Below are 25,400 nucleotides of genomic sequence, written 5' to 3'. Positions count from 1 at the left end.
TCCTAACAAATTAATTGCAGGGCCGAAAAAGGGAGGGGGGAAGCAGTGGGCAGCCAGCCACGGAGGGGAAAATAGGCAGGCCGGCCCCGCCCGGCGGCGCCGCGCCGGGCCAAGGCCCGGCCGCAGGGAGGCGCGGATACCCTGCGCGCCCAGGGCGCCCGCTGCTCCGGGCGGCGCCGCGGAGGGCGCCGACGACCGCGCGCGGCCGCACCCTCCCTGCGAGCGGCTCTGCGCGCCCGGCTCCCGGCCTCGCGGTGGCGCCGCGCTGAACCGCCCGTCTCGCTCTTCAGGACTGTGATTATTTTCTAAAACCCTGCGCAGGGGCCCGCGTGGCCGCTCTCGGGGGCCCCGCCCCGCGCCCCTTCCCAGGGCGGTGGAGAAGTAGGGAGGCCGTGGCGCGCTCTGGAGCCGGCGAGGGAATCCCTCTCCCTCCACGTCACCCGAAAGCGAGGGAACCCGCACGCGCGTCCTCTAACGCAAATGACCATCTTTGGCAACAGGCGCCGGTGGAACAGACCAAGGGCGCAGGGCCCAGGGGGGTGGGCGGGGGTGGGGAAGGGCCGGGCTGCCTCGGGTCCCCCAAACCGCGCTCACAGCGCTCCCACCCCCTCCACCTCCTTCCTTCCTCGCGCAGGGTGTGCGGCTGGCGTCAGCGCGGCCGGGAGCCCGGGCAGGGAGGGGAGTGCTGCGCCCGCCTCCTCCCGCGCCTCTTCCTCCTCTTCCCCCTCCTCCTCCTCGGCCCTCTCCCTCCGCCTCCCCTAGCGCTCCTCCCGCAAGGTGGAGTCTTGGGTTGACGTGAGGTACAGGGGCTGGAGAATAAAGAGTGGAGTTGAACTCGTGCCATTGTAGTGACTCATCTCGGGCAGAGCGCTGGGGCTCCGAGCGAACCAGCGAGCAAGCAAGCGGCGCTCGGCGGGGACAGAGAGAGGGAGAGAGAGAGGCGCGGACGGGCGAGGCGGGCCCGTCCGGGAGCGGGCGCCGGGGAAGGGGTGCAGGTCCGGGCGCCGGAGCCGCCGCAAGGGGAGCGGGCCCGCGTCCCTCTCCGCGTCAGCTCAGCTGGAACCCCACGGGCCGCGGGGCGGGCTGCCTTCACCTAATCAAGTGTCCCTGCCGCTCGAAACTCCGGCGGCGAGTCGGCCACAGGAAGTTTATTCTCAGCTCCTTTTCTAAAAGGAGGAAATAGAAGTTTCTCCAAGCGGGCAGCCTTTCTTTTCGCCTTTTTTTTTTTTTTCTTCCTTTTTTGCCCTGTCTGAAATTGGGGGCCCCCAGACCTGGCAGGCTTGACTCGCCGGGCTCCTATTCTTTTTTTAATTTCCAATTTTTGATTGAGCCGGCGGTCCCGGCTGGGCTCTGATTGCGCGCGGGGGCAGGAGGGCGCGCGCAGGGGAGGGACCGAGGGACGCGCGGACTTTTTAGAGGGAGGGACCGGGTGGACAACTGGTCCCGCGGCGCTCGTAGAGCAGGAAAGAAGTGCAGCGCTCGGCGCTCGGGGGGCACTGTTCTCGGAGTGCCGCCGCCGAGGGGGAGAAGCCCGGGAGCGACGCTTAGAGCCCCAGGCGCGGCCGGCAGGGAGCCAGCGCGCAGCTGCCGGTGCGCGGCCGCGGCGAGGGCGGGGGAAGAAAAACACCCTGTTTCCTCTCGGGCCCCCACCGCGGATCATGTACCAGGATTATCCCGGGAACTTTGACACCTCGTCCCGGGGCAGCAGCGGCTCTCCTGCGCACGCCGAGTCCTACTCCAGCGGCGGCGGCGGCCAGCAGGTAGGTGCGGGCCCCGGGTGCACCTGGCGCCGCGGGTGGACCCCCCGCCTTCCTCTCGCCAGGACTGCCTTTTTTCCCCCCCTTTCTTTTCCCTTTCTTGATTTGGCGAGAAAATTCTTGCGGCCTCCATTGTAAGTTCTAGATTTTCATCTTGTCCTCCTGACACCTCCTTTAACCTTCCCCCATCCCCCGCCAACACTTTTTTTTTTTTTTTTTTTTTTAAACTAGAGCGGCGAGTGGGCTGGAGAGCCAACAAACCCTCGCCTTCACACTACATCCTATACAGACAAGCTCCTGGAATTGCAGGGCCTTTTCCCCAGGACCCTGTACCTCTCTCGCAGGAACCCCGTGGTTAGACCCCCCTCCAAAAAAAATCTTTGCACCCACGGGCACCTCCCGACATCCAGGGACCTTATTCCTGCGAAAAAGCCCTCTCTCCTTCGGTCTTCGTTCATTTCTGAAAGAACTTGGGGACTGGGAAAAATGGGCTCCTTCAAGTAATCCGGAGCGAGGGCGAGGGTTGTCGCTCTGGGAATCAGGTGCGAAGGTCAGGAAGGAGGAGGTCAGCCTTGATTGGCTCAGGCTGCGCCTTTCTCCCCCGCGCCCATCCATCTCCTGTTAGGGTCACAGAAGGAGCCTGCACAGCCGACCAGAAGGGGCGCCTTGGGGGTCTGGGAATATCTGGGGCCAGGACGCCTGCAGAGAGGGGACGGTGGGGGGGCGGTGGGGGCGGTGGATGAGACCTCGCTTAGGCTCCTGGGTGGTTCTGGAAGCCGGAAAACAACTTGTTTCTAAAGCAGGCGGACTGGTTTGCACCAGAGGGATTTTGCCTGAGATCTGTGTGTCTATAAATACCGGAATAAATACCAGAAAGGTGCTGCTGGGTTGGTGGTGTTCGTGGGGTGCCTGCCCTCTGCAGCCACCACTCCCCCCCACCCCCCGACCCCCACTCTTGGGAGGGAGCTGGCTTAACCAACAAGGTTGCTGGAACCTGAAGCCCGCCTCGGTCAGGATCTGCAGAGTCTCTAGGCAAGTTGGCTGTCTCGAGTTGCGCTGGTAAGATGATGATGGCTTTGGCTTCTATAAGCCAGCCAACCAGGAGGGCCTGGGGTGGACTTCTGGGGAGGAGGGACCCTGAGGGAGAATAAAATGGAAAGGGGGCTCTCTTTGGTATCTGAAGAGGGGTCTCTTATTCCAAAGTGGTTCCCCATACCTGGTGAGTCCTTAAAATGGCTTTTCTGTGTCTTCTTTTTACCTGCCCCGGTGTCCCCTTTAGCACCCCACTGTAGAGAACCTGGTTGGTGCATTGAGGGTACGGTCAGAGCACCCCTAATACTGAGCACTAAGGTGATGCATTTCAAGTCTTGTCCCAAAGTGTTTGATTTTTGTTTGCTCTCCAGCCCCATTGGTGGTTTGTATTGAATCCAGATATCATTAAGCAGCGGGTGGGAGTCATTTATACCCATTCCCTCAGTCTCCATTTCCACAGCACCCCCCCCCCCCATCTCCGTTCTCCGATGGGAAGGGAATCTTCTGATGTCTCATCTGCTCTTTTGGCTGCTGTTTCTATGGCAGTCATCACTGAAATGTTACAACGTCGCCGCCTGGCTTTGCTCAGACCCTGGGGCCTGGATGGGAAGTCCGACCGGACATCAGTGCCCCGATTGAATAATCTGTGTCACTAGGGCTTTGAGCCCAGGATGCAAGCGGAGGCAATTCCCTGTTTTGGAAGAAAATCAGACAGGAAACCAGTGCTAGGAAGAAGGAAGAGAACTCAGTCCAGCAGAGTGTAATGGGGCCTCATTACCAAAGCAAAAAGCAGCTGTTGGCTAATTCCTAGCATGCTGCAACACATGAGGATTTTGCAATTAGTAATAACTGCTGCACGGGGTTCTTGCATATATGCTTGCCCATTCGGCCCAGCAGCTTGAGTGAGGCACCTTTCAAACCGGAGGGATTGGCAAGGTAACTCAGCTTTGGATGAGTTTCTTGGCCTGTCCACTCTTGGGGGGTGGGTGGGAAGAGGGGAGGGTTTTCCCATCATCTCTCTGACTTGGAGCAGAGCTGTTCTGTGGTCCTAAGGACTGACGTGAGAGGTTTTTGTTACTTCACAAGTCTGGGCTACGACCCCACCCAGGCTCAAGGTAACTTTATTACATACCAGATAAAACCTGTAATCACTTTATTTCTCTTAGCTTCCTTTACGGGGAGAGGGAGACTTTTCCTGGCAGTTAGGGATGGGCCCTCCTCCTCCAGTGGCGTCTCAGTGGACCAAACCATGTAAGAGGGGTCTCTGGTTTTACCTTGGGCGAGTGAATATTATTTTTTCCAGCTTGCTTTGTTGGTGGGGTCTAATATTCCTGAGCAGTTTGTTGCTGTCCACCCCACACAGGGCTTTCTTCTCCTCTCTCACTTGGTAAAGTTTGATCTTAACACATGGCCAGGAGTCCCAGGGACTTGGGGGGAAGGGGGTGCAGATAACTCTTTGTTAAAAACCTCTGTTCTTGTATATGGCAGGAACTTGAAGCATGAAAAATATTTCCTGTTCCACTTATAGTTTTAATCTCAAAGGTTGGTCATGGGTGATTCTGATTTGTCACTAATAGTTGCACATACCTTCCCCTCCTGGCTTTTTCTTTTTATTGCTGTTGTTGTTTTTTCTCTCTCCTAACTTTCTTAGGAAAACACCTCCCAGATATATGCCCTGCCTGGCTGCTCGACTCTTACGGTTTCAGGCCCTGAGCATTACGCCATCCAGCCAGTTACACAAACATAGGTCATTTCATAACTTGTTTTCATCAGCTGGGCTCCCTTTTTAATGAAAAAACAAAACAAAAACAAGACCCAAAACTTTTCCAAGGCTGCCATTTGTCTGTTCCTTGGATAACTTGTGAAAATAAATCAAAGGGGACAGTTCCTTTTTGGAATCAAGGAATACCAGACTAGCTCTCTAATTCCACAAGCATCCTTTTCCAAGAGACAGACGGACAGACAGACAGACAGACAGACACACACACACAAAATTCCCCGGAGTGAACTTTTGCCAACTGTACCAGGCTGGGACATTCCTCACATCAAAGAACTTTTACCAGAAATGACTGTGATTCCCAAATCAGCCCCAATCACACCCCTCTAGTGCCCCCTACAGGACGTTCGTAGAAGAACTATCTGGGGAATGTATTTTTCCAGCCCCAGAGTGTTAACTTGGTGAGTTTTCAGCATTCCTAGGATTTTTTTCCTTTTAATTCAGGACAAATGAATGCCATATATTTAACAGTGATTAACTAGGAGCTGCTTGACTTCGAAATGCGGTGTCTTTGCTAGTTTTGTTTGAGCTAAATAAAACCTGGTCAAAAAAAGGGTGCTTTTTTTCTTCCCTGTTTTAATGCCTGCTCTTTACTGCCAGCACAATGTCTGCAAATTCCCAAGGCTTGTTTTCTTGATATTATTTGTATCAGGACACTGGGAATTGTTTGGGGAGGTGGTCTTCAGAAGGGGTGGGAAGGTGGGAGGTGTATATTATGGGTCTGGTGGGTTTTTTTTTTTTTTTTTTCTTTTTCTTTTTGCCTTGATCTTCCAGATGTTGTAGATTAGGATCAAACAAAATCTTATCCCAGGAATTTGTCTGTTCCGCTGATTCTTGGTGGTGGAAATCAGTGTCACTTTTTCATCAAAGTGAATGGGGTGAAACAGCAGTCATCTATTGTCTGGCCGCTCCTGTCCAGACCCCTGAATGCCTTTCCATTACTTTATTTCTGGCTACCTTATTATTCAAGGCGAGCGTAAAATCAGGAACTTCTCTTTTTTTCTTTTTCTGTCTTGGTACAAACACCCTTGAACTTACGCATCCAAGTGACTGTGGTCCCCTTTGTCATTGTTCTTCGAGGAGACTAAATACTTATTTGAATGCTGTGGCTATTAGTCAGCCTCCAAAAGGCTTTGCAACACCCTTCTCTGGAATTGCCTTCAGCAAATTCTTTTGAACACCCTCCCTCCTAACGTCTTGGTCTTTGGAGGGTGAATTTGATCCTTGGAGGTTACCAAAAGGTCTAACATGTTAGGAACCAGGGGTGCCGAATGCTGAGGTCTGGGTGATCTGGCTGGGTCCAAAGCAGAATGGGACCCCTTGAGTCCTGCTGGGCTCAATCTCAGGTTTTTTCCTGGGAGAGCAGTCACCCAGACAAGGCACACCAAAATGGGCACTTGCGCCAACCGTATCTTTTTTTTTTTTTTTTTTTTTTTCTCCCTCTGTTGGACGGGAATAAAGGCACTGATTTGGAGAATTCCAGAGGCTAACTTTCTGGTCTGTCTGTTGAAAGAAAGAGAGCAAATTAGCATCCTTACTTTGTGGATATGTCTCATCTGTGTTGTATGTGGTGTCTATTGCTGGCCATCACAGTTCCAAATGACAGCAGCTGCCCTGATTGAGGCAAATGTATCTGTTCCAACCCCTGCCTGGTAACTCTACCCCTCCTCGACTCACTGGGCCAGAGAGGGGAGACGTGGCGTCCTCTTGCCCAGCACTGTCTTGCAGCCTGTCACAAGGCGGTGACTTGGCCACGTTCACCTGCTGTGGCTGTGAAGAAGATGAGATGGCACGCCCATCCCGTGGAGGGCAGAGCTGTGCAAGGATGGGAGGGGGTGTATGAGGGTCCTCAGAATAGTGGAGAGAGTGCCCTTGTGCTTTGGAGTGGCGTTTCTGGCCAAAAGGGGCCCTGGGAAGAAAGCTCCCGGGGAACCTGGTGGATAACTGTATGGGTCACCTTCTCTTCCTTGCTGGTTTTCACCGGGGCAGGTAGGTGAAAGAGGGTAGCAGGGTTCTTTCGTATGAACCTGACAGGAGGCAGATCACCGGAGGGAGTGTGTTTGTATATTATAAAGTTTGAGGAACTCATGAGTTACTAGTAACCCTTTCCATGGTGACCTAAGTGGCTTTCCTTAGAAAGGTCAAAGGTCAAAGGGATGTCCAGGGCAGAATCTGTGAAGATGGGCTGAATTCCACATAGAAGGCTTTGGTGAGAAGTAAATGCATAAACTACTATTTGAAACTGACAGCCGTCATAGAAAGGGTTTATCTACTTTGATAAACATTTAGTGACAACAGAGAGCATTTGGGTCAAACTGGACCTCCACAGGGATATTCGGGGGCGGGGGGGCGGTGGTGGCACAGAGAGGCAGCATTTGACCTGCCCTCTCCTCTTCCCCGGAGCCAGTCTCCTAGGATGTTAGAATTTTCCTTTTCTTGTGCTGGGAATCTAAAAGAAAAAAGGGTTCTTAACAGAAAGAACCCAATCTCTTCCCAGACACGCATAATCATTTCTGCTTGCCTGCCGAGACAGGTCAGAGGTATTTGCGGGGTTCGTGGCCCAAGCGCTTGGTGGCCCAGTCAAGAATCAATCCGATGGGGAAAGGCCCGGCCGAGAGAAAGGGCCCTGCACCCCAACCCTGACTCCCATCTCAAATGCCACTTCTGCCCAGCCAGGAGTTTCAGGGATAAGCCCTGCCCCATCCATGTCTGCAGGAAATGGAAGCCCAAACCCTACTTCTAGACCTTTCTGCAGAAGGCCATGGTTGTGACCCTTATTTCTGAACCCAAGGCCCTGCAGCATTTAGAAAGATCATTTTCCCAAATTAGCAACTGGGCGGCAGGGACCTCCCGGACCTGACGAAGCTGGGGCCCCATGTTCTGAGCGCTCCTTCTCAGAGACAGTGGGAGGGCACACGTAGTTACTGAGGGGCCCCTTGACTCCCTTAAACTCACGATGCTTCAGGATAGGCGATTTTGCTGCCCAAAGACCCACAGCAAGGCTTTTAAGGGCTCAAATGTTGGCTGCAGGGTCTGGAGAGTCAAGCTGTCACATGAGCATCCAGCCCTGACTCCTTGGTTAGAGGAAGAGTTCTGATGGTTTTGCTTTCTCATTTCTTCTCTTTATTCTTTTCCCCTCAACCTGAGCAGGAGAGATGAGCCTGATCCTCTAGGACAGGGGTCACCAAACTATGGCCCAAGTGTTTCTGTAAATAGGGCTTAAGAGAGCCCAGGCATGCCCGTTTGTTTACATGTTGTCTGTGGCTGCACTCACGCTACAGTGGCCAAGTTGAGTCGTTTCGACAGAGACCTTATGGCCTGCAAAGTCTAAAATATTTACTATCTGGCCTTTTACAGCAAAAGTTTGCCAAACTGCTCTAGGAGGTCGGTGGGGGCCAATTTGTCCTTTTATAGGCATTCTTGCCCACCCAGGAGTCAACAGGATGACACAGTTAAATAAAGCATTTGGAGGCTCTGCCAGGCTGGAATACCACACAGCCATCCAGCGTCTTCAGTCCTGCCTCCAAGCTCCCAAGGGGGCTGGAGAGACCCAGGGGAGTCAAGGGAGGGCCTTGGGTTGCCCCCTCTGGCCCCTGACTCTGGGCACATACGTGGTGCCCTAATGCCTGCAGCTGGGAAACCCTATGTTGGTTTCTTTTCAGTGTTAACCCCCTTTGCAAGGAACGGTGATTTAACCCCAAAGTGACGTTTGACTGATTCTTGGGTCTGTTGGCAGAGAAGAATGCCAAGCTCAAACGCCTAGGCTCTCCGCTTCAATCCTACCCTAGGGTTGCTTTCTGAAAAATACCTTCGGACTTGAGACAAGACACATCTGCCAGATCTCACTTAAACTCTTGTGTGTGTGTCTCAGAGAGGCTCCTCTTGAGACTGAAGCCTTCTTTCTTGGAGCCCCTGTCCCCTCTGGGGATGGGGCATTTGTTTTCTTTGCAGTTTAGAGCCAGTGTGTTATCCAGATGGCTTTACCTCCCTCTGAAACAAGCCGTACGTGCATTTAGAGGCAGTCATTACCTACTACCTTGTTTTTATTGCTGTCTTGTTTTGTCTAGACCAAGCCATTGCTGCAAGGAATCTGGCCGATGGCCGGGCACCGCATTCTGTAGACCTGCCGTCACAGAGCAAGTGGACCGGAGGGCCCCCGAAAAGGGCTGAAAGTCAACTGCTTAGTCCTAAGGGATCTTGGTCTCTAAGCTTTGCTTCAGGGTTTTTGCTTCCCTCCCCTGGCCTGAAGTGGGAGCTCTTTTGTTTGTTGGAACAAGGAGTGAATTTCTTGGGTGTTTTCCTGAAAGGAAGGTGCTGACAGCTCCCCCACGAAAGTGGGGGTGGGGGGTGACGTTAGTACCTTTGCGCTTGGATGCCTTGGGCGTCCTTCAAACCCAGAACCTGCCTTGAGGAGAGAAACGGAATAAAAATGTTGGGTGCTTCCCAGGACCGGGAAGCTGGCGGTTCTCCCTGGAGCCACCCCTCTCGCATTGTTGCTGCGCAGACCTTTCCAATGAGGATGGTCGTGATGGTGAAGATGCTGCCTTCTGCTCGCTGGGAGCAGCAGTTCGCAACCCTGGCTGCACATTGGAATCTCCCCCAGTGTTTTTTTAAAAACACTGTATCAGAACCCCACCCCACAGCAGGGATCTGGGAACTCTAATGGTGAGGCTGGCTCTGGCATTGGTGTTCTCATAAAGCTCCTTGGAATAGTCTAGGGTGCAGCCAAGCTTGAGAACCATTGGTGTGCTTTTATAGCCGGTGATTACACGTCGCTGCTTACTTAATCCTTGGGCTAGTGCGGTGAGGTTGGTGTTCTTAGTCCCCTTCCCACATAGGGAAACAGTGTTCTTTCTCAGTGATTTGCCAAAGCTCCTGACTCCCTCCAACCCAGCAGCCCCTAGTAACAGAGCTGCCTGGGCCTTAGTGCTCTGCTCCCGCTCAGCCGCTCACATGTCCTCCACTCCTGCCTCCTCTCAGCCAGCCCTGGATGTCCATCTTTCCTCCTGGAAGGTCATTTCCCACTTGGCTCCTTCTGTGTTCACTGCACCCTGCCCTCCTTCACACACACACACACACACACACACACACACACACCATACACACCTGCTGCTTTTCAGCCTGCTTGTGATAAAAAGCCCCGTGGTCTTTGCCTTGGGAGGTAACTCACAATCCATTCATTGCACTGAGCGGCTAGCCTCATGGGTTCCCAGAAGCCATTGCACTGGTGACTTCACAGAATCCCAGGATCCCTTGCACTGGGTAGCCCTCCTTGTGGAGTCCCAGAATCCCTTGCGCTGGGTAGCCCTCCTTGTGGAGTCCCAGAATCCCTTGCGCTGGGTAGCCCTCCTTGTGGAATCCCAGAATTCCTTGCGCTGGGTCACTCTCTTCACCCAGCACTCTTGGCCCGGGGCCCCAGGGCAATCTGGGAGGTGAGGCAGCCACATTCCACTCTCCAGACTGGGGTCAGGCAGCTGGCAAGGAGTGAACAAGGAAGGGTCCCCAGCTAACCTCAGCAACAGTGAAGCTTCACTTTATTTGTACAAAGAAACCCAGATGTTGTCACCAAGGGCAGCTGCCATGGCTGCTGATGCTTCTAATCCTGGTTGGTCTGATTGGGCCGGAATAGGGGGAATGCTGCAGCATCCATGCTAACGGCAGGGGGATTTTGTCTGGGGTCCGACAGACCTGCGGAGCCCTCTGGGTGAGAGAAGGTCTTAGGACACCCTTGGCGGGATGCCCCTGAGTTCTGAGAACAGTGCGGGTGGATACCAGCCCTTGGGGCTAGATTTCGAGGTAGGGAAAAGCAAGGCTGCAGAAGCTGGTGTAGCTCGGTGTTTGAAAGATCTGGCCTCTTTGTCAGACTGCACTGTGTTTGAATTCTGACTCCACTGCTTATTAACATGCAGCCTCGGATAAGTTACTTAATCTCTCTAAGCCTACATTTCTGCCTCTAAAATGGAGATAATGGTAGTTCTTACCTCAGAGGGAGAATTAATGGCATAATCTAGGTTAAACACTACCACTACCACGGCGCCCCGTCCTTTAGTAAGTGCTCAGTAAATGTTAGTTATCATCGTTGTCATCATTCTATCCACCAGGGTGGGGAAGAAAGGGTTTGCAGGACCTTTTGAGGGAATCCGAAATCACGGGAGGCTGAAGGTTCCAGGCGGGAGCTCTCCCCTGAAAAGTCCGGACGCAGGGGATCTTTCTCTTCTCCCTCCTTCTAGCTTTCTAGTAGCTGCCCTGAAGGAAGGTCAAGCCCAGCGATGGAGGAGCCTGGCCCATTTTAGCTTTTCTCCTCTGTCATCATATCATCTTATATTTTAAAAAGAATGCTTCCTGCAGCCTGTTCCAGGAGAGCTCTTCCACGTGGTTTGGGCATAAATTAAGTGACTGGGAGAGGAGTTCCCATTGTGGCGCAGCGGAAACAAATCCGAGACTATGAACCATGAGGTTGCAGGTTCGATCCCTGGCCTCGCTCAGTGGGTTAAGGATCCAGCGTTGCTGTGAGCTGTGATGTAGGTCGCAGATGTGGCTCAGATTCCGCGTTGCTGGGGCTCTGGCGTAGGCTGGTGGTTACAGCTCCCATTCGACCCCCAGCCTGGGAATCTCCATGTGTCACGGGTGTGGCCCTAAAAAGACCAAAAAAAAAAAAAGTGACCTGGAGAAAACTCTGAGCCAGCAGCTCCAGAGTTTCCCAGACACACCTGTGAGCACAGGTAGATAGGAATGTAGATAGGTGGAGAGAGACACAATGTGTCTGCCCCAAGCAAGGTGGGGCTGAAGGTCAAGGACAGCAAGGGGAAGTCTGTCTACCATTCTAAAGTCTCGTGGGTTGGAGGACAGCTTTTCCTGGTGGGGTTATGGCCCCATCATGAACCCGTTTGGAAAGGAACAACAGCAGGCTACGAAAAGCTTCCTAGGGATCTCCGTGGCTCCCAAGCAGTTGACGGGCACATCTCAAGGGATCCTAAGATAATACCCTGGAGAATTGGCAGGGGACCCAGAGGCTTGGGAGGCCTGCTCTCCTGCAGATGCGGGCATAGCTGGCCTGGAGGGCTGCAGAGAAGGCGTCCTGAATGGGAGCTCCTGGGGACCACCTCTGTCCTGGAAGTCATTAGCGATACCACCACGTCCTCACTGAGCCAGTTGGGGATGGAGTTTCCAGGGCCTCTGTCCGCAAGCAGATCTGACATGGGGGTCCCAGGAATAGCTAAGTGTCCTGACCTTGCTGCCCCACCCTGCCCCCAAGGCCCTGATCCTCCTTTCTGCCAGTTTTGACCTCCTGGCTCTGCTTGTCCTGTTCTGCAGTATTTATGGGCTCAATCTGATTTTTTCTCCTCGTTTCAGAAATTCCGGGTAGATATGCCTGGCTCAGGCAGCGCCTTCATCCCCACCATCAACGCCATCACGACCAGCCAGGACCTGCAGTGGATGGTACAGCCCACAGTGATCACCTCCATGTCCAACCCATACCCCCGCTCGCACCCCTACAGCCCCCTGCCAGGCCTGGCCTCTGTCCCCGGGCACATGGCTCTCCCAAGACCCGGCGTGATCAAGACCATTGGCACCACTGTGGGCCGCAGGAGGAGAGATGAGCAGGTACAGTTCAGATGCCGAGTCGCGGCTGTGGCTTTCAGGGCCTTGTGACATGGTGGGTTTCTCTGAAGACTGGAGGGGAGCAGGATCGCTGTTCTGGGGGCACTGGGATGGAGAGGGAGTGAGAGACCCTCATCGTCGGAGACAGAGCTGGAGGAGACCTGCGCGGCAGGCCTGGCTCTTTTGTCTCGCCCATGTCTCTTAGAATCTCTGAGCCTCCGTTCCCTCCGCTGCCAAATGGGACTAGTGTCTTGCTGGCCAGGACTTGTTGCGGCTTGAATGAGATCTTGGTGGGAAGGCACGTAGGGAGGTGGTGCATCAGCACGTGGGCAGGACTGTTAGGACCTGTCTCGGCGGTGTCCTTCTCTGATCCCTGGCAGAGGGGACCCCAGGACAAGCAGCCAGTGAACCCTGGCTGGGAGCCTTTTGGGTTAACCCTTAACTGTCTCCCAGTATCTGGTATGGATGAGACACCCAGCAGTCCTGGGTGGTACCTCTCAGCCGACAGTGTCTACATCCTACCCACCCGCCCCCGGCCATGTCCCAGACGTCCAACTCAAGGGGGGAGCCCATTGCACGGGCCTGGGATGCCCACTCTGTAAGTGCAGGGACTCTGGGGTCTTTGGAGTCTGCGCAGCTGCTTGAGCTGCCCAGGGCAGTGAGGGGAGGGGGTATCAGACATCAGCAGCCATTTTTTTTTTCCCTTCAAGGGGTTCAGCTTTGAGCAGGAGTCAAGCTGGCTGGAAGGGATGCCAGAAAGGGGGCGGGGCCTCTGCTTTCTAGGCAGCATCCACCCAACCCTCAAAAGGCGCATCTCCTGCATCAACAGTGAGCAGGGCAGGGATGGCCACTGGCTCCCCCAAAGAGAAATCAGTCATGCATCATTCCAGAAAGGACGGAATGAGCCTTCCAAGAGCCGCAATCTGTCTCCCAAGAGATGCCACAGCCAAGGCTGGGGCACAGCTACCTGGGGCCACTTGGCAAGTGAGCAGGGAGGTGTGGCCTAGAACTAGGCGCCTGGATTCCCTGTGTGGCCCTCTTTCTACAACCCTGTGCCACGGCGAGTCCAGGGGAGGGAGCTCCTTGAGCAGTAGAACCCCTTTTGCCAATGGAGGATTGCTTCACTCACAGCTTTGGAACCGCTCCCCATTTCAGCCACTGGCCGCCTCCACTCTGGGGTCCCCAGGTCCACAGTGGTCCCCTACAAGGACCTTTCAAACATGGTGCCCAGTGGAATCCAGTGTCACTCGTCCCCAGGACGCTAAGCATGGCAGGATTGCTGCTCCGAGGTCCGGAAACTTTCACAGGAGCCCTGTTCCTCGGAGCACACGGCTGGGCCCCGTATCCACTGCCTGTTGGTTGGTTCTCTTAGGACCCTGTGCCAGGGCAGCAGGTGTGCGTGAGAGACACTAAGAGACACAGCTTCCGGTTGCTGGCAGACTGCTGCTGCTGGGGCGAGCGGCCAGGATCCCCCTCCCTGCTGCCTTCTATACTTGTCGTTGTAAATATTACAGGCGTTCCTGTCATGGTTCAGTGGTTAACAAACCCGACTTGTATCCATGAGGATGTGGGTTCGATCCCTGGCCTCGCTCAGTGGGCTAAGGATCCGGCGTTGCTGTGGCTGTGGCGTAGGCCGGCGGCGACAGCTCCTACCAGACCCCTAGCCTCGGAACCTCCATATGCCGCAGGTGTGGCCCTAAAGAGCAGAAACAAAGAAATTTACAGTAGCCATCACCCTTTATCAACATCCTTCCTTCAGGGAGCCCGGGGTGCCCAGCTGTATAGTCACCCATGGTTGGTTTCTCCCTGTATGCACAGGACCCCCGAGGGAGAGCCAGGCTTATGAGGGGCTCTTGGGTTGGCAGGATGACAAAGCAAGATGTGCTGAATCGTCTTCATTCTTTTCTGGGCCTGGCTCACACCAAATTTAGAACGTGTATATGGAAGAGACTTTGGAGCTTTGGAGACTGGCTTTTCAAATGATCCTTCCACACCCATTTTATAGATGAGAAAACTGAGGCCTGGCGAGGAGCAGGGCCCTGTCCAGGGTCACACAATGAGTTGGTAGCAGAGCCAGGACTGGAATCCACCTCCTCTGACCTTCAGCTCGGGTGGTTTTCCCACCACACCCCCTAGGCGTGTCCTAAGACAATCTGTCTGGAGAATTTCCTTCCTTTTTTGAGAGAGAAGGAGAAAGCCAGGAGCACTTTTTCCCCTGTCAGTGAGGACTTTAGACAGTCCTCCAGGAAACCTAGGCGGTAGCATCCTGGAACCTTGGCCCTGTGGGTTCCTGATTCTTAGGGTCTTTTCTCTGAAGCTCACTTCCGCCCTTCGGGCCTCCCCAGGGGGTGGGGGGTGGAGCCTGTTACCAGGGGCTGGGCCGGGGGGGGGGCCTCACTGCCCTCCCCTGGAACCTGCCCTAGAGGCTCCTTGAGGCCAGTGGTGGTGACTGAGGAGCGGAGGGTGGGGGGTGGTGTGTGGCTTGTGGGTGGCTACATGGCGCTGCTCACCAGCTCAAGCTGTAACTGTGTTGTCACCGCCCCGGAACCCTTTCTATGCCAAGAGCTCCCACAAGTTACCGCCGCACACCTCACCAGACAGGGGAGAGAGTCCAGGGCAACTGGGAGGGCGGACTTGGTCCCGGAGCAGCCAAGGGGGACGGGAGGCCGAAGAGGACCGGAATGAGCTCTCCATCTTTTCTGTTTGTGGTCTCTGGGTCTCCAGTTGAGGTGCTGCTCAACTCAGAAAAAGCACCAAAGAGAAGACCTCTGAACTGCGTCTCCTTCTTTCTAGCACTTTCTAGTTAAGAGAAGATGCTTACCTTGCGTCTCATCAGATCATCACAGTAAACGTTGTGGAGGGCAGGGCAGGTCCTCTTTATCCCAGTTTACACACGGGGTCCCCCTGGAAGTGCCACGTCTGTGTTTAGCTCCCAGTCTGCCCGACCCCTCTTAGAAGAGAGACTGGGGAGCCCTTGGCAGCCCGGGGAAGCAGGAGGGGCTTGGGGGGAAGTGGAGCCACCGCTCCCACGTGGGACTCTTAAGGCTGATCTTTGGAAGGGGCCTAAAGACCAAGAGGGGTGCTACCAGCTGGATGCAACCCCCCTGGAGGCTGCACAGTGAGACTCTGCCATTCAGGACCTCACAGCAATACAGCTGCAGGGAGCGTCCTGGGGACTCTGGCCCGGACTGTGTTCCAGGATGGGCTTCCTCCCTCACGGTGGCTGGCACTGCGGGCAGCATCCTTCACTGGGGCCGCTTCTCTCTCCGCCCGCCCGCCCGCCCTCCAACGTGGCTTTGGTCTTTCCCCCACGTGTCCCTGGAGGGTAGGACTCAGTCTCATTCCCCTGGGAATCGTCTCAGCCCCCCGGCTGCGCTAGGCACACAGTAGGTGTGCATCAGTGTCTGATACCAGACGGGGTGGTCTTTCCTTTTGAAGTGCTTTCTGCCTCGGCCCACTGTCTCCCCATCACCTCTGGGGGGCTGGCAGCCCCTCCCTGGAAGGGCTCCATTAGTGGGCAGCGCTGCTGCCCTCTCCTGAAGTGAGCTGTGGGGGCCCCTACCCAGCCTTGTTGTAAGGAGCTAGATCGTAAGCCCTGCGAGGGGATTTTGTTCGTTTGGCTCGCTGATAGTTTAACCCCTCAAACGCTGCCTGGCACATAGAGAAGGTGCTCGTTCGTTGGTTGAACCAGTGGATGGGGGTGGGCAGCAGGGTGTAACCCACCTGCGGGCTCCCCTTCCTTTTGCTGGTCCTGACAGCCTGCACCGTGCCAGGCACACTGGCAAGTCATCGGGGTTGAGCTGTGAGCAGCTGGCAGAGGAAGCTCGGGGTGTGGTGGCATCCTCGGCCCTCCCTCTGGCGACCGAACATGCCCCTCTGGGTGGTTCTTCCTCTGGGCCCAGCTACTTAATCAAATGGGGATAATGAGGCTTGCAGAGCAGGCAGAGTACTGGGGAGGAGTAATTAGGCAGAGTTTGGAGGAAGCTGCTTAGCTGGGTGGGGCCAGGCCTGGCTGGCACGAGGGGGCTCTCTGGGGAAGCCGTCCCAGCTCATTCTTTCAGGCCTTGGCACTGAGTCAGGGCTGACATGATAAATGCTGCTGTCATACCTGGGCTGGTGAGTCCCTGACCCGCGGCCGTCCTGCTCTCCCTTCGAACCCGTGACACCCCCTTCCAGGGGGTCCAGCTCCAAGTGTTGTCGCAAACCAGCAGTGAGCTGCGTGTCCTGGGACCTCTGAGCCACGCTCCTCCTGCCTCCCTGCCCCCGCCCCGTCCTGGAAGGGCTTCTTCCCCTCCTTAAAATGCGGGTAAAAGCCAAAAAGCTGGTGAGCCATTTACTCAAGCCTGACCGCGATCCTTGCCCTTGACCTCTAGCTGTCCCCTGAAGAGGAGGAGAAGCGTCGAATCCGGAGGGAGAGGAACAAGTTGGCCGCAGCCAAGTGCCGGAACCGTCGCCGGGAGCTGACGGAGAAGCTGCAGGCGGTGAGGCGCTCTGCTCGGGGTGGCCACCGAGCAGGGACCCCGGGGCTCCTGGCCCTTCCCGTTCCTTGCCCTGGTGACCTACGTATGAGTCCATGCACACAGACCCATTCCTTCCTTTGAGCACACGGGTCAGCCCTGCCCTGATTAAAGGGGTGTCGGGGGTGTGGCCTTGAGTACCAGCCTCAGCCCCTTTCTCCCTCAGCGCCCAAGACCTGCTGGGACTCCTGGGTGAGGGATGGCAGAGGCTGCCAGTCTTACTGGGCCCTGGGAGCCCGGGCAGGCCCAGACCTGCCCCCTCCAGGGCACCTTGCCCAGATTCCAGCTGCCCCCCATGCCCGCTGCCAGCAGGAGCGGTCCAGCCTAGCTTTAGCATCTTGTCTGGGCAGCAGAGACACCTGCTGTCTGGGGTCCTTCACCTCTGCAGCGGTCTTGACGCTCTCTGGGTCTCATGGGAATGGGTCACGTGCAGCTGAGCTGTACTCTCTCGGGGTTTTCTCATCTCCTTTGTGGGCAGGAGGGTTCCCCGCCTCTGTTGTGAGCCTGAAGCTGTCACTTTGGTACCTCATTCTGCCTTTGTGAGTCATTCTTTCTCCCCGGCTGCCTAATTGCCCACACCTGGGGGCCCGTGGCCCTGCGTGTCCCTCGCAAATGCTTGACCCGATCAGCGTCTCATAACCTCCCTCCAGAGCCCAGCTCTACGGGATGGGCCGTGGGCCATGGGGAGGAAGTCCAAAGCCAGGACTGGCTCTCCCCGGGGTGGAACCATTTTCAAAAGGAGAAGCGAGAGACTCTGTCGGTGGTCCTTACCGTGACCAGCCAGGCCGGTGCTCTGGAGCTCCCCATTACCTGGCATGTCCCATTACTTCATTTACTCCTCCCAGGTACCATCCACCTGCCTCTGCTCCGCTGTGTCCACCGCAGAGCCCCTGCTCTTGGGTCTTGAACCTGCGCTGCGTGAATTCCATGGCACCTGTAGTCATGTGCCCTGGAGGTGTTTATAGAATCGGGAGGATGGTTGGGGGGGGGATTCTCTGATGCCAGGTGAGGTGGATCCCTTAGTGACCAGCACTCCACGAGGAGACCCCCTCCGGAGCCCACCCTGTCACTGACCTTTCAGGGACCATGCGCCCTGGGTCTACCCTGGGCCCTCCTCCCACCAGCCCCAGAAGAGTCTGCCCTCCGAGGCCCCTATGCTTTCCTTTCCTCTCTCCCCCGAGAGCCTCACACCCTCACTCCCCCGCCTCCCCACGACCCAGCCACCAGGCCCGTGAGCCACATCCTCTACAGGAAACCTCTCATAAGCTCATGACGTTCATCAGACCCTTGCGATAGATGGAAACTTTTTTTTTTTTAACTCCGGAATATGCTGTGCTCTGCGTAGCGAAGCTCTGGCCCATCATGCTGCCTGGTTCTCAAAGAGGAATCTGTGTTAGGGAAAGGTGGCGAAGAGGCTGGTGTGACACACATGCCTTTTCGTCTTCCGTCACTACCGCCTCCACGTGCATTTGCTGCTTCTCTGGCTTTGTGTGACAGGAGGGGCTGCGGTCCTTGCAGTGGGTCCCTGCCATCCTCACAGGCCTGCTCAGGCTGTCCGGGGTCTCCTCTGTTCAAGCGCAGGGGCTGAACTGGATGTTTGCCCAGGGTTCTGTGAGTCCTGAAACATATGCTTTTTACTGGGAGCCAAAAAGGGAAGAGGAGCTAGAATATGATCCAAAGGGGATGAAGTGAGCACTTCCTACAAGCCAGGCGCTGTCCGGGGCTCATGTGCGCAGGCAGAAACCTCCACGGCCACGTGGCTTAGAGCTTAGTGTCTCTGTGTCCAGAGTGAGCTACAAGAAGGGGGTGGGGCAGCTGCATGCCTTCCCCTCAGATCTCACTATTACTCACCCCTCTGGGGTCCCAGGGGGCAGTCCTGCCACCAAGGCAGAAAGTGTAGTGGCATGTCGACTCTGGAGTCAGCCACACTGGGGTCAGATCTGGGCAACCCTACTTGCTTGCTCTGTGACATTGGGCAAATGATTAAACCTCTTGGAAACTCAGTTTCCTGATCTGCAGAATGGGTTGCTGATAACACCTGCTTCAAAAAACTGCTACATTGAATGAGAGAATGCCTGTGAAATGCTTCACACAGTGCCTGGCACAGAGGAAGTGCCCGGTCATGGCAGCTACAATGGCTAATTCACCCTTCCTCTAAGCTGACTTTCCTTTTTTTTCTCAAACTGTTACTCCTTTGGCAAGTAAAGGAACCTTGAAGCTGCAGGTGACTCCGAAGCAGTGGGCTGTGAGCGGGTCCTCTGAGGTTCTGGTCGGTTTTACCCTTTTCACCTGGGTTTGACACCCCCCAGCCCACCCCCTGCTGTCCCTCACCCACCCCTCTTCCCCTGCAGGAGACAGAGGAGCTGGAGGAAGAGAAGTCGGGGCTGCAGAAGGAGATTGCCGAGCTGCAGAAGGAGAAGGAGAAGCTGGAGTTCATGCTGGTGGCCCACGGGCCTGTGTGCAAGATCAGCCCTGAGGAGCGTCGGTCCCCACCGGCCTCTGGGCTGCAGCCCCTGCGCAGTGGGGGCAGCGGAGGCGTGGGCGCCGTGGTGGTGAAGCAGGAGCCCCTGGAAGAGGACAGCCCCTCATCCTCGTCCGCGGGGCTGGACAAGGGCCAGCGCTCCGTGATCAAGCCCATTAGCATCGCTGGGGGCTTCTATGGGGAGGAGCCCCTGCACACCCCCATCGTGGTGACCTCCACTCCTGCCATCACTCCGGGCACCTCGAACCTCGTCTTCACCTACCCCAGCGTCCTGGAGCAGGAGTCACCGGCGTCGCCCTCCGAGTCCTGCTCCAAGGCTCACCGCAGAAGCAGTAGCAGTGGGGACCAGTCATCAGACTCCTTGAACTCCCCGACTCTGCTGGCTCTGTAACCCAGCTCCCTGGGGGGGTCCTCGACACTGCCTCCTTCCCAGGGACCAGCACCTTCCAGCGCTCCAGGGCCCTGAGGGCAAGAGGGGACCCTGCCGGAGAGCTTCCTGGCTCGGGGGAGACCCAGGTGGGATTTGGCGGTGAGGCATTGGAGGACTTGGATGGTCTCTTGAAAGCCGCAAGACCTCCTCCCTCGTTCATCCTGCAGAGCAAATCCTGTTTCTTGAAAAGCCTTGGAGAACTTGGTTTGGTGGACTCGGCATCTCTCTGGCTTCTGAAGAGCCTGAAGCTGGTGTGGACCGTTCCCGCCCCTTTCTCGTGATGTGTCTCTGGAGTGATGGTGTCTTTCCCGGCCCCACCAAGCATGCTCAGTGCCTTTTGGTTTCACCTTCCTTCTATTTACCCCTTCCTCCCCCCATGTCAGTTTCACTTCCTCTTGGTTGTTGTCAAATTTGCCATGACATTTCATCTGGGTGGTCTGAATATTAAAACTCTGCATTTCTGGAGATGGGGCAGCAGGTGACTCTTCTGCTGGGGCTGACTTGTCCAGAAGGGGACAGTCAACGTGCAATACAGAACCTTCCCTCCCCTGACACTCCCCGGCCTGCTACCATCTCCAGAACCACCGGCAGGGCTCCCTGGGCTCTCAAGGAGATGCCACCACCACCGGGAAGCTTGCAGGACTCTTCCTCCCCATCCTCCGACACAGCTCTTGGAGGAGTGGCTTGGCCAGAAGACAGGGTGTGAGTGAGACAGCCGGGGCACAGATTGGGTTTGCCAAATGCCTAATTACCCGGGCATTTGGAATAGTGCCAACAAGCCACACAGGCATCCCAGCAGGCCTCTCTTCGCCTGGTGTCTTGAGTAGGACGTCGCCTGTAATTACTGCCTCGGACCCTTCTCTCCAGACCAGGGAGGCACCGCTCCCTCCTGAGGAACCACTCCACGTGCCTGCTCCGCCCTCCACCCTCCCGCACCTGCCTCGCGGGGTGACGCACCTGCCTCGCAGGGTGACGCCACCCATGGAGGTTTAATGAGCGTGGGCTGGCCTCTCCCTACATTGCTGCCATGTGGCCCCTCCCCAAGCCTCAAAGGCACCCCTGCTGTGGCTGCAAAGGCTGGGGGAGGCAGTTGGGTGGCCGGTGCCCCAGCACCTGCCTCTCACCTCTCAGTGAGGCAGCCGGCCTTTTCTTCCGCCTCCGGTCATCTGCTCCCTGATGGGTCTAGCGCTTTCTCTTTTGCACTCCCCTGCCCCTCCCCCTAGTGTGCTCCTCAGGTCGGTCAGCCAGCTGTGAACAGCTGGCCAGAGCTGTGGCTGTGGCTTGCAGCTTGCTTACATGCCATTCCTGGGGCGCGGGCGCTGAAATCGGGGCTCTGTTGCTTCCCCCTGCAAACAGCAAGCAAGTCGCCCCCTCCCATGGGGTGGGGGGTGGGGAAGGGGTCCGAGAGCACAGCTCAGCCGGGCTCCCTGGGATCCCCTCCTCCCACCCCTCTGAGCCTTTTCCTCCCCAGGGCTGATCTTCCAGAATTGGCCTCTGCCAGGCTAATGCTCTGAGGGAGACCCCACCATGGTGATTCAGCTCTAGTGATCATTGTGTGGTCATTTAAAACTATATAGGTATTATTTAAATCAACCCAGTGGGGGTTAAATCTCAAAGCTGGTCTTAGGGGGATGGGGGAGAGAGAGAGAGAGGAGAGCAGTGACACAGTTGCTCACCTGTTCCCTTCGCACACCCAGGCTGGCACGCTGGCCGGTATTTAATGTCCATTAGCTACTTACCATGCACTAGACACTCAGAGTGGAACAGCCGTGTGCCTAAAATACACAGCCCGCTGTGCCTGGAAGTGACGTGTTGGAGGGATAGGGCACACAGAGGAGATGAAGAGAAAAGGGTTTTGTCCCCAGATGCTTTAAAGATGTTATTTCCCACATTCCTTGGCCGTGATGTTGCCTTCCCAGTTTCCCAGAGGTTCTGGGAAGGGTGCTTCTAATAAGGTGGGCAGTTGGCTTTCCCGTTTCAGATTAAAGAAAGATGCAGAAGTCAGCCAGGAGTGGTAGGAGACAAACAGAGAAAACTGGGGTGCGCTCAGCTCTGAAAGGTTTAATCATCTCAAGTGGTGTCTGTGGCCAGTTGGGAGCTATTCCCTTCTTTTTGCATATATATATATATATATATATATATATATATATATATATATGTATATACGTATATATATATATATATATGTATTTCTTGAATGAGGCTGCTTTCTTGTGTTTTATTTCTCAAAGTCCCTTTGTGCCCCTCTTTGCACAGCACTGATCCCAAGGTAGGTCCCAATCTGTGACTTGGGGCCAGGCTGGACATTCCTGAGACAGAGTCTGGCTTTAGTTCAGATTTCAAGCTACGGTGACTTTGGGACCAGCAGAAAGCAAAAACCCAGGCACCCAGCAGGATTTCGAGGCTTCCGAGCTGTGTTTCTCTTCAAGACCTCCTAGCTTTGTTCTAGGAGGTCCTCTGGCTTCCCCAAAGCCAGAGGTTATTTGGAGAAGGCTGGATATTCCCACCAAACTCACCAGCATATCCTCAGTTCCTTTCTTCTGGCTGGTTTTCCAAGTTCACGCCTGACGCCAGGATTGCTGCTTCCAGCTCTCTGGCTCCAGCTTAGGGAGCTGCTGCAGCATGGGGGCCTCTGCGCTTGGGCAGAGAGCTGCTGAGCTTCCCCCGTGTCCCCAGCCGTGAGGCAGCTGGTGTGGACTCCAGTTGGGCTGCAGGCAGCCCTGGGCCGGCATAGGGCAGGTACTTCTTGACAGCCTGGTGAGAAACAGTCCCCTTGGCCACCTGGCTGGCCTCTCTGGGAATAGTCCTCTTCCTGGCCGGGTGGATGGGGACGGCTGCTGACACAGGAAAGAGGAGATCCCAGGTGAGGCTTAGGAAACTGCCAGAGCCAACCTGAAGCAGAGACTCCACTGGGGAAGTTTTCAGAAAGAAATCATTGTCCTGCCTGTGAGATAGGCCAGGCGGGTCCACCGTGGCCAGTCACATGAGCATCTCAAAGCCAAGAACCATCAGAGGCTACTGCTTCCCTTTCTAAGGCGCTGGGGAAAGGGGCCTCCTCTCTGCTCCCCCTTGGCTTCATTTTAAGGATGAGCTCAACTTAGAGGCATTGGGACTTTTCTTCCCATTCCTTGATGGACCAACAGTGCTGCTTGCACTCTCGGCTTGTAACTTTCAGGTTGATTTCTGCCCCTGATCAGACATCCATGTGGCTTCTTTAAGAAGACAGCACCTCCTATGTGCCAGGCACTGTGTTAGGCACTTTTATATATACATCCCCTCTTTAGGATGAGACTAAGTGATGGGGACGTCCCTTATTAAAGGCCCCTGAGTAATGGATAAACGAAAACACTTGTGAGAAGGTCTTTCTCCAAAGAGCCAAGGCAAGATTGCCTTTGGCCTGAAGTTTGTTCTCAAAGACCCACCCCCTACAATAGCCTCCCCACGCTGAACTTCTTTTCCCTGCCATGTGCTCTTTTGCGCTCTTGAGGTGGTTGGAAGGGTAACCTGAGTCCTTGTGGACTTTGTGGACCAATAGGGTATGTGGGGCGTGTAACTTTCTTTTAAAAACTTAAGTAAAGGGGTCTTTGCTACTTTCTGCTTGTTGAGTCTTCTTGGCATCCAACCTAAAAGCCAGCATCTCACTATTTATTGACAGGGTGTGTGTGTGTGTGTGTGTGTGTGTGTGTGTGTGTGTGTGTGCACGCACGCCTGTATTTCTAGGTGTGCCCATGTCCTCCTGCAGCTTTTAAAAAGAAAACCCAGTTGCCCCAGTACTAATTTGGTATCTTCTCATGCCTAGTCTAGTATTTTGGCCGTACGTCCCCAAACAGTTTTAATTTTCCAGGCTGACATGTTCAAGAGGGGCTGGGTCACATGTTGAGCGGGGTATGGGAAGGGGAGGGGGAGAAGACGTTAACATTTATTTTATTATTTATTTGAACTGTTTACATCTTTGTGTTGCACCAAGCCTGAATAGAAACAGATAGCATTAAAATGCTCAGTCCCTCTCTCCCTCTCTTCCTTCTTTGTAATTTTTTAAAAATTAGCCTAAGCATCATTAGGCTAATGATGCTTTTTTTTTTTTTGGTTTCAAAAATGACTCGTGACTTGTGCTGTACAAACTGTATAAAAAAGGTTCTGTTTTTAAAGATGGACTGTCATTTCCTCGGGACAGTGGTCACTGAGAAGTCTCCATTGTAAGAGAACACAGCAAAAGGTCCTGCCCTGTTCCTCAGAAATTACTCTCTCTGTATGATTAAAAGTTTATTCCATTTATTTTAGTGTGTGGTTACTTGATGTCGAGGAAGAAAAAAAAAAAATTCGCCTTTGTATAAAGACTAGGTATCAGGGTGTCTTTTCTGTAGCGAGAGCTGTATATATAGTATTTTGGTATATAGTGGAAAATCATAAGCTTTGTGCATCTGTATTTGAGGTATGTTGATGATGTGGGGTAAAGATCCTGGAGGCAAAAAATAAAAATAAAAATAAACGTCGTACAAGACTCTATAGCTCAACGGGGAAATTTAATTATCTTTCTGAGCACCTTTTTTTTTTTTCCTTTTTTTCAAGTATTGGTAAAATGGTCCCACTGGAAAGGCTTCTAAAGAGGCCTCTCCAGGCAGGACTGTGAGCTCAGAAATCGTCGTGTAGTTTTGAAAATTGAGGAGTAGCTTGGCTCTGAAGCATCTCTGGTGGTTTTGTTGTTGTTGTTTGGTTATTTTACTGTAACACAAGCCTACAGTATTTGCACTAAAGAAAGCTTGTTAGAAAAAGCTTGCTGCTATGGAGGAAAGAACATATTACAACTTTTTTTCTGTGGTTTTTTTTTTTTTTTTTTTTTTTTGGTCAGCTTTTCCACTTTCAATTGAGTAGCATTTTGTAGAATAAAATGAATTAAGATTGAAGAGCCTCTGATGGTTGGTTTATTCTGTCTTTTCTTCCCAGCTCTCCTGTCGCTTCTCTTTTCTTCTCCTGGACTTTTCTACCTTTGGCCCCGTGGGCAGAGTTGGTCTCTCTGGTGGGAGGAGGGGAGCAGGGAAGGGCTCCCGGGGAACCTCATTCTGCAGAACTGGGAGGCGAGCTACTGGGAAGGGCCTAGAACTTTCTCGCCTCCTTTTTGTGCTTCTTTCACCTCATGACCTCACCAACTCCTCCCAGCCCCTTTTCCCACTTCTCAGGGCCTGATTCTCAGCTAGCTGCCAAGTACTGCCAAGGGTGAGCCACCAAGGGCTCATGGTGCTGTCCCTTCGTGGGGGCATTTTGTATTTTGTTTCAACAAGTTTGACTCTGGAAACCCAAGAAGCTTAAGAAAAAAAATTTTTTTTCAGAGTTCCCGTCGTGGCTCAATGGTTAATGAATCTGACTAGCATCCATGAGGCCACAGGTTTGATCCCTGGCCTTGCTCAGTGAGTTAAGGATCTGGCGATGCTGTGAGCTGTGGTATAGGTTGCAGACACGGCTTGGATCCTGCGTTGCTGTGGCTCTGGCGTAGCTCGGCAGCTACAGCTCTGATTTGACCCCCTAGCCTGGGAACCTCCATGTGCCGCGGGTGCAGCCCCCAAAAGAAAAAAAAATTAAATGTATCGCTCAGAAAAAAACAATTAAAAGTATCACTCAGATGGTTCAGGTGGTCACTGGAGGTCCGGTGCAGGAAAAGCCTCTGAAAATAAGCAAGGCATTCAAATAAGTGAGATGATCGCATCTCTGGATTCTTCTTTTGAGTAGACACAGGTTGTTGCCGTGGAACACTGACAAGTGTCAGCCAGACCCGCTGCCCCGTAGACCGGGAAACGTGGGGTAAACG

At 54.4% G+C, this 25,400-nt stretch overlaps 1 protein-coding gene across 2 annotated transcripts; it reads left to right on the top strand.

Annotated features, from left to right (window-relative positions):
* The first annotated feature begins 1,605 nt into the window (after window positions 1-1,605).
* FOSL2 (FOS like 2, AP-1 transcription factor subunit) lies at window positions 1,606-24,501 on the top strand. 2 transcript variants are annotated; one of them, NM_001315740.1, is given in 4 exon segments: window positions 1,606-1,760; window positions 11,920-12,171; window positions 16,542-16,649; window positions 19,037-19,945. In NM_001315740.1, coding segments are annotated over 4 exon segments (984 nt in total). In that variant the 5' UTR covers window positions 1,606-1,658; the 3' UTR covers window positions 19,559-19,945.
* The last annotated feature ends 899 nt before the right edge of the window (window positions 24,502-25,400 follow it).

The sequence above is a fragment of the Sus scrofa genome, chromosome 3 (assembly GCF_054392235.1).
Source record: "Sus scrofa isolate SSC_HxYL_T2T_F1_AM1 chromosome 3, Sscrofa_HxYL_maternal_Yorkshire_Landrace_v2.0, whole genome shotgun sequence".
Taxonomy (NCBI): Eukaryota; Metazoa; Chordata; class Mammalia; order Artiodactyla; family Suidae; genus Sus; species Sus scrofa.
The sequence above is the reverse complement of the archived record's forward strand: the minus strand, read 5'-3'. Positions and strand labels throughout refer to the sequence as shown.